Below are 9,516 nucleotides of genomic sequence, written 5' to 3' on the forward strand. Positions count from 1 at the left end.
TTATTGAACAATATCATTACTATCAGATGCAAGTAAAATCTTACTGAAGATAATTGAGGAATGGTTGCAGAAGTATATTAACAGAGAACTTCCAGAAATGCAAGCTGGATTTAGAAGAGGATGTGGAATTAGGCATATCATTGCTGACGCTAGTTGAATCTTGGCTGAAAGCAAAGAATATCAGAAAGGTGTTTACTTATATTTTATTGACTATGCAAAATCATTCAATTGTGTGGATCATAACAAATTATTGGTAACATTGAGAATAACAGGAATTCCAAAACACTTAATTGTACTCATGAGGAACCTGTACATAGACCAGGAGGCTGTAATTTGAACAGAACAAGGGGATACTGCATGGTTTAAAATGAGGAAAGGAGTGTGTCAGAGTTGTATCCTTTCAGCATACTTATTCAACTTCTATACTGAGCAAATAATACAAGAAGCTGGACTATATGAAGAGGAATGAAGCATCAGGATTGAAGGAAGAATCATTAACCACCTGTGATACACTGATGACACAACTTTGTTTGCTGAAAGTGAGGATGACTTGAAGCACTTACTGAAGAAGATTAAAGACTTCAGTCTGCAGTATGGATTACATCTCAATATCAAGAAAATGAAAATCCTTACAACTGGACCAATAAGCAACATTACAATAAATGGAGAAAAGATTGAAGTTGTTAAAGATTTCATATAACTTGGTTCCACAATCAACACCAATGGAAGCAGCAGTCAAGACATCAGATAACGTATCACACTGGGCAAATCATCTGCAAAACACCTCTTTAAAGTGCTGAAAAACAAAGATGTCTCCTTGAAGATTAAGGTGCACCTGCTAACCAGACGGCTGGCGGTTCAAACCCACCAGCCACTCCTCGGAAGGAAGGTCGGGCAAGCCTACTTCCGTAGTGATACTGCCTTGGAAACCCAAGGAGGGGTCGCTATGAGTCGGGCCGACTTGATGGCACATAACAACAACAACAACAACAGTAATTACAGTTAAAGGGTCACTTGGAAATATTTAGTTGTGTGAAAACACTCTGTCATCTGAAATAATAAGAATTCAGTAAATATCAGCTATCAACTTATAGACATCATCTTATTTAATCCTTGTGGCAATTCTTGTGAGTTAAGAATATTATCCTAATTTTATAGATAAGAAACAAATGCTTAGTGAAGTAACCCATTTAAGGTAAGGCTAGAGCCAGGATTCCAACTAAACATGTATGACTAGAGGGCCCACATTCTTAACCAGGAAAAAAAAAAAAAAAAAAAACCACAACAAAACCAAAAACTCTAATACCAAACCCACTGCCATAGAGTTGATTTCAACTTAAAGTGACCCCTATCGAGTTTCCGAGGCTGTAAATGTTTACGGAAGTAGATTGCTTCATTTTCCTCTCATGGAGTGGCTGGTTTAAACTGACTACCTTTTGGATTGCAGTCCAATGCTTTAACCACAGCACCACCACAATTCCTTTTAGTCCAGGTAAAAATCTGAACTGAGATCTAAGTTTAGAGCTGTATTCTGAACCATAATGAACATTTTCATGAAAATCTTTTACTGTTGTATAGAGGCTATATTTAAAGTATTTTGTTTCTGGAATAGTAAGGAGTTTCACTATTCATGCCAATTAAAATATAACTTCTCTAGTTTTAGCCCATAAATAAAGGATTTGTGATAATTTAATACAAAAAAGCTATGAATTTTTTTACTTGATCCTGCCACTGTCTTTAAAATAATATATTGAACTGAAAGGTGAGGGCATAAGACAAGGAAGCCTAGATAAATATCTTTGGTTTCCTTTATATGGGGTATGTGTCTTCCCAGAGACAGTGATAAAGAGAAAAGATTGCATCCTCTTGAGTCTTTATGTCCCTAAGAGACAAGGGGGATGGCATCCACTCCTACCAGGAATGAGGAGAAAAAGGGCAGCTGCCTGTCCCAAGCTGCATCCTCCTTGTGTGGAGGTCTAAAGGTTTCCTTAACCTGGTTTGAGGAATTTCTGGCTTGGATCAGCCCAGAACTCACAAATGAATCCTTATTCATTCATTGCTGTCTTATTCATTGTTGCCTACCAAGGAAAAGCGGACACAAGACCAAGGGACTCAGATATCTAAACATGTTCATCACCAAGACTCGAGGCACAGATACCTGCTCTGACAGAAATCGTACCTGCACCAAGGCTCACCTTCTGCCATCCCCTCATGATAAGGGAGGTCTGCTTAGCAACTTGACACTTGGAGGATGATCTCAACTCTCTTTGGTGCTGCTCTTGGCCTCTCATTTCCTCTCCCATTTTGTCCTGCTAGAAGATGTCTCAAAGCTCCTCTTTCAGAACTCATTGAATACCTCAGATTTAGGGGGATTTCTGATTATTAGCAGCATCAACTCCAAAGTGTTCCAGAACCATCACATCTCTCTTCTCACTCAGCCCAAGGACACCACCACCAGGAATCAAAGACTTTAATAAAAAGACAGGGATCCTCTCCTCCTTCCAAAGATAAATAAATAAATAAAGTGATATATCAATGACTTGAGGCAATTACTGATGAAGATTAAAGACTACAGTCTGTAGTATGGATTACACCTCAATATAAAGAAAACAAAAGTCTTCACAACTGGTCTGGTAAACAGCTTCACGATGGATAGAGAGAATATTGAAGTTGTCAAGGACTTCATATTACTTGGTTCTACAATCAACATGAACGGAAGCAGCAGTCAAGACATCAGACAACGTATTGCGTTGGACAAATCTGCTGCAAAAGACATCTTTCAAGTGATGAAGAGCAGAGATGTCTCCTTGAAGACTAAGGTGTGCCTAACCCAAGCCATGGTATTTTCAATTGTGGCATAGTGCCTAAGGCATTTGACTGCTAACCAGAAGGCTGGTGGTTCAAACCCACCAGCCACTCCCTGGAAGGATGGTTGGGCAATCTACTTCCGTAGTGATATTGCTTCAGAAACCTAAGGAGAGGTCGCTATGAGTTGGATCTGACTCCACGGCAGTGGTTCTGTTTTTTGTTTCTTATGTGTGTGAGAGCTGGGCAATGAATAAGGAAGACCAAAGAAGAGTTGATGCTTTAGAATTGTGATGTTGGAGAAGAATGCTAAGAATGGACTACCAGAAGAACTAACAAATCTGTCCTGGAAAAAGTGCAGCTGGAATGCTCCTTGGAAACGAGAATGGGAAGACTTCATCTCACCTACTGTTGTCAGAGGGAACCATCCCTGGAGAAGGATATCATGCTTGGTAAAGTGGAGGGTCAATGAAAAAGGAGAAGGCCCTCAACGAAATGGATAGACACAGTGGCTGCAACGATGGGCTCAGGTATAGCAAGGATGGTGAGGCTGGCTGGCACAGGACCAGGCAGTGTTTCGTTCTGCTGTGCATAGGATTGCTATGAGTTGGAGATGACGGCACCTAACAACAACAACAACAACATATTGATCGGAAGGGAAAATTACAGAATTTATATTGTTACCGAGTGGAGGTCATGAAACTTTTCTGTAAATGTCTTTGAGGGCCATGTGGTCTTTGTTGTATGACTTACCTCTTCAAAAATAGCTGTAGACAATATGTAAACAAATGATCTAAACTAGGCAGCAGCAGGGATGTTGGAATATTGGCAGTGGTCTGGATTTGGCACGACCCTTATTATAGACAAGGAGCTCTGGTGCCATCGTGCCTAAGGCATTTGACTGCTAACTAGAAGTTTGGCAGTTCAAACCTGCCAGCCACTCTGCAGAAAGAAAATGGGGCAATCTACTTCCATAAAGATTTACCACCTTGGAAACCCATTGGGGGTCACTATGATTTGGAATTGACTTTATGGCAGTGAGTTTGTTTTTTGGTTTCTGTTATAGATAATCTTGTAATTTCAGCAACCAAAATATAAGATTTATTTATGATAATACATGGTTTATGTGGAAAAGAAATTTGACAAAAAGATATCAGTGGCATAAAGTAGAGTGGCAGTGGTATATAATAGTAAAGAATACTTATTTCAGCTCTTTTGTGACTACCTAGATTAATTACTTCATAAACTATTTGATAATTACAGAATATTCTTATTCACTCATTTCTGAAAGTTATTTTTTTTAACCTCGAGAAACAAATCTGCAATTTAGAGTTTTCACTAATTCTGATGAACTCTCTTTTCTTTATCATGTTAGAAATGTTTACTGTAAAAAGATATGTCATAATTGAATGATGATTTATTAAATTTATTTTGAAAATAGTTTAACATTAGTACCAAAAACCAAACCAAACTCACTGCTGTTGAGTTGGATCCTGTGAAATCATACAGTTGAATTGTAGGTTTAGAAATGGAGTACTTTACTGTAATCAATTTTCAGTGTTATATTTTATAGATTTCTTGTTACAAGCAGTTTTGACCCTACAATGCCTTATGGTATCACAAAACTTTAGTAAATGTAAGTCATTTATGGTATTGGCTAATATAGTATATTGCGTGTTAAATCTAATATATACTTACTCTTTTCAGAGATTCGTCAGCGAAATACAGCTCAAAGAAACCTTTCCCCAGCATCAACAACTGCTAACCAGGGCCCTCCTCCACAAGTTCCAGTGTCTTCTGGACCACCAAAGGACACTTCCGCCCCTGGTGGACCCCCAGAAAGAACTGTTGTTACTCCAGCTCTACCATCAAAAGTGTTACCAAGACGTCTTGGATCCCCTGCTACTTCAGTGCCTGGAATGGGTAAACAGAGCACTTAATGTTATTTACAGTTTATATTGTTTTCTCTGGTTACCAATAAAATGAGCCATTTTCAGACAGTATGGAAATGGCATTTCATTTGAAAATAGCAGAGCAGTTATCTGATTAAGCAGGAGTTCCATATTCAATTAGCCATAACTCTTTACAGCTGGCACCTTGTGATACTGAAACCTATTTCTTGAGCTCATTTAACTGTTACGGCTTCTTTGTTTAAATGGCAATAAAACTTGTAGTATTCTGTAGTCAACAGTATAGCGTATCTTTTTATACTCAGCTTTAGAATGGCTCCAGATTTATATAAATTGGAGATGGAGGAATACACTTTTAGAGTAGATTCATGTATTTTGCTAAACACTGCACATGTGTTTTTAAACATGACAATTAGCACATTTCAGGAAGAATATTTCTGCATGATGATGTATAATATACTACGTTTGCTAATATAAGCTGGTAGATTTCTCTTTTTGTAAGCCATAGAATGTTAATATTTTCTGACAGATACTTTAGCATAAAGTTCTATCATGTTAACTTACTCCCTTTACTACTATCTTATTTCTTTGGATGCTCTTTTTTGTCCCAGTGTAATAGAGCTCTAGGGGAAGATGCTATTTTGTAGTTTATCAGATTACCCTGAAATTTTCTTGAGGGTGACTGGGGCATAGAAGCCCACTAGATCACATTATTTTATGTGGAATTCCATGTCAGATTATTGAATATGACAGCAAACTATTTGTCTTATTTTAGCATATTCTAATATTACTTTGGTATTTCATGACTAATTACTGACATACCTTATGATGACTTTGAGGCTAGGCAGTAGTAGGTATCAGGTAATCAGGGCATTTATGGAATAAAAGCAGTGAGCAATTCATCACAGTAGATTTTTTTACTCCAAAAAAAGTGCATAAGATTTTAGAAATTAAGAAGCTTAATTTGTAAACAAATTAAGAAAGCTGACTACAAATGAAATGTACACAATTTTTATAGCTTTTAAAGTAGTTATTTAAAAAATACTTTTAAGCTCAACATTATGACGTCACTATAAAGCAGCCTTATATTTTGTAAAATTGAGAAAAGTTAAATGGAAAATTATTCATCTTATAGTAATTATGTGGTTAATTTGAGCTACCTATTTGTAAATTAAAGTTTCTAATTGTTAAATGAAAGAATATTTTTTTTTGTGAGACTACATGAATTATATGCACTTGTGTATGTAACTAGTTTTTTTAAAAATCAAAGTTTAATAACATATATAGCAATAAAAACGATATTGCACATGTAAGGATAGAGTTGTACAAGGAGTAATGGCCTAAATTTCATGATCATAGTCTGCTAAAGTTACTAATTAGTTTCTGTATAAAAGGCTGTTTAAGTTGTATATTTTCAAACATATGAATGAGCTTAAGTGATTTCTTATAGAGAAGATTAATAATTTATTTTTTCATTATACCATGTTTGTGGAAGAGAATCAATTTAATGTGCATTACCACAGGGTACCCATATGTTTGAAAATTAATAACCAGCAGGTACTTGATAATTTGCCAAGCTGTGTAAAAATGACCAGTGTTCCTACAATGATTGCATTTGATGTTTGTATTAATCAATATTGTCTTCAACAGCATGAATATGAAGATGCATGATTTTAAAAGTTGTTACTATGTAATGGATTTAAGATATTTTTGTGAACTCTCTTGTCATGATTTATATATCCAGATTCCTTTATGGACATTTTTATTTTAAATATGTAGAAGTAGAATACTTGAGCAAAAGATAAGTTTGAATTAAATGCTCTCAAAATCTAATTGCAGGTATTTTCAATTCGAAAATTTAATAATGAGGGATGACACTTAATATCTGCATTCAAATTAATATTTTGATGATAATTGAATAATGTTATTAGTACAAGTAAAACAATAACTTGTCTGAAGAAATCTTAAAAATGTACTTGATTTGTAATACTAAGAACTTGTTCTAGAACCTAAATATCATTTCATAGGTATAATTTTGGTATCATTTCCCCTTTTTTAGGTGGTAACAGCTTCTAGGTTTGTCTTATTTACAAATCAAAACTCTTTTTTTCTTGTTCCTTTAAAATATTAATACAGTACTACTACTGCAAAGCTAGTATTGAATGCCTTAAAAAGTTTTTGTCACAGCCATTTTGAAAACTTTGTATCTTATATTACAGGAGTTGTTACAGTAGGGCCTTACTTTGTTTCAGAGTCTTTTGTGAGGTTTCCATATAAACTTCCATTGCTGCCCACCTTACTATGTTCATACTGCCTCATTTACAATGGCAAACATTACATTTTATTTATCTTATTATCTTACTTCCTTCTCAGTGCTGCCTTCTAAGTTGTTTCTCAATTTAGAATATCTCTCGCAAACAATTCTTTTTGTTTTCAGAGACCTTAGAGTTATAATTCTTGAAGTTTAAATGGATAGCTCTTATTTTTATGAACACTGCTTTTATATAATCTAAGTCATTATATAGGTTCTGTGATTTCTTCTACTCCGCACTATCCATTAGTCTTTTCTGATATTGCCTAATATTATATGAGCACAGTGTATCTCTCCATTTATTTTATTATTTGTAGTTATTGTTGACAAGGAGCTTTGGTGGTACTGTGATTGAAGCATTCAGCTGCTAACCAAAAGTTTGGTGGTTTGAACTCACTAGCCACTTCACAGGAGAAAGAAGAGGCTATCTGCTTCTGTAAAAATTTACAGCCTTGGAAACCTTATGGGGCAGTTCTGTTTGTCCTATACAGTCGTTATGAGTTGGAATCAACTTGATGGCATTGGGTGGGTTAGTTGCTGTTGAGTTTGTTCCAACTTATAGCAGCCCCATGTACAACAGAGCAAGATGTTGTCTGGTCCTGTGCCATCTCATGATCTTTGGTGTGCTCAAGTCCGTTGTTGCAGCCACTGTGTATTTTGAGTACTTTTCAACTTAGTGGGTTTTATCTTCCAGCACTATGTATCAGACAGTTATGATCTGTTGTGATCCGCAGACCTTTCATTGGCTGATTTTCAGAATTAGATCACCAGGCCTTTTTACGTAGTTTGTTTTAGTCTAGAAGCTCCACTGAAATCTGTTTTTCCTAGGTGACCCTGCTGGTATTTGAAATATCATTGGTATAGCTTTCAGTATCATAGTAACATGCAAGCCACCACAGGATGACAAACTGATGGATGGTGTTTCATTTATTAATCTTCTTTAATTTTTCTCATCAGTGTTTTATAGTTTTCATGTATAGGTTTTATACATCTTTTGTCACACTTAAGTCTAATTATTTTATATTTTTTGATGCTATTATAAATGCTATTGTTTTGTTAGCTATTTCTAGTTGTTCACTGCTAGTTTGTATGTGTATGTGTATATATATATATATATATATACACACACACACACACATATGTATTTTTTATACACACACACACACACACACAGTTGATTATTATATATTGAGATTGTATCCTGCAACCATACTAATCTCACTGTGGTAGTTAAAGTTATGTGTCAACTTGGCTGGGCCTGGTTTTGAGTGGCTGGGCAGCTAGATGCAGTTATTTCCCATGAGACTGGTAATCAACTCCATGGTAGAAAGTACTGAAATAGCTGGGTAGCTGCCTGAGGGGTGTGGTCTGCTTCCAGTATATAAGAAGAAGCTTTGAGAAAGGTCTCTGCAGCTTTTTGGCACACTTGGACCCTTCATGAGCTGAGTCTTCATTTAGCAGCCTGCCATGTTTCCTGCCAATCTTGGGACTGTCTCTGGACTTGAACTAGTGGCCTGCTGTGTTGTGTGATAATATTGGGACTGTGACATTTTACTTGTCAACCTTGGGTTTGTCAGCCTCAGCAGCCAGCAGTTGCCTGAATTAAGAGAAGTGTCCATTTTCATTGGGCTGGGAGCAAGAGGCAGAGCTGAAGTCCAAGGTCCAGGGGCCTTCATCCAACCCCTAGAGCGGGCACTTTGACCTCAGACTTCTAGCCCCCTAAACTGTAAGAGAATAAACTCCTGTTTGTTAAAGCCACCCATTTGTGGTATTTTTCTGTTAGAGTAGCACTAGAGGTGACGAAAAAACTCACTAATTAATTACAGTTTTAGTAGGTTTTTTCCTTTTCATAGATTTCATAGTATTTTCTAATGCATACTTGATCTTGTTGTCTTTGAATAGAGAAAATTATGTTCTTCATTTCCAATCTGGATGCCTTTTATTTCTTTCTCTTGCTTTATTATAGTAGATAGAACTTCCTGTACAATGTAATAAAAGTGGTGAGAGCAGACATCCATGCTTTATTTCTAATCTTAGAGGGGAAACATTCTTCTTTTACCATTAAGTTTGATGTTAGCTGTACATTTTTCATAGATACCCTTTATCAAGTTGAGGAAGTGCCCTTCTATTCCTAGTTAGCTGAAGCTTTGTTAGCAGCAGCAGATGATGAATTTTGTCAAATTTATTTTTTACATCTATCGATATAAATCATATTCATTTTTTGCTTACTTTGGCTTTATTTTGGTTGTGTTTTAATGTCTATTTTTTTATTTAAAAATGTTGAGCCATTTTGCTTTTCTGGTTAAACCCCATTTGGTCATAATGCATTTATTTAAAAAAAAATTTTTTTTTTTTTAAATTGTTATTTGGGTGAAGATTTACAGAGCAAATTCACTCTCCATACAGCAGTTCACATATACTTTGTCTCATGTCATTGACCACAGTTTACCACAATGCAACAGCTCCCCTCCCACTTCCTCCCCATAGTTA

The 9,516-nt window shown here is 36.0% G+C and overlaps 1 protein-coding gene across 1 annotated transcript in view; it reads left to right on the forward strand.

Annotated features, from left to right (window-relative positions):
- Positions 1-9,516, forward strand: part of LNPK (lunapark, ER junction formation factor) — a 105,226-nt gene that overhangs the window by 70,322 nt on the left and 25,388 nt on the right. Inside the window, exon 8 of the mRNA XM_007939419.2 lies at positions 4,513-4,728. Coding sequence (XP_007937610.1) covers positions 4,513-4,728 — 216 coding nt within the window. The remainder of the gene's footprint in view (positions 1-4,512; positions 4,729-9,516) is intronic.

The sequence above is a fragment of the Orycteropus afer genome, unplaced genomic scaffold (assembly GCF_000298275.1).
Source record: "Orycteropus afer afer isolate SDZICR_OR568_19922 unplaced genomic scaffold, OryAfe1.0 scaffold00001, whole genome shotgun sequence".
Lineage (NCBI taxonomy): Eukaryota > Metazoa > Chordata > Mammalia > Tubulidentata > Orycteropodidae > Orycteropus > Orycteropus afer.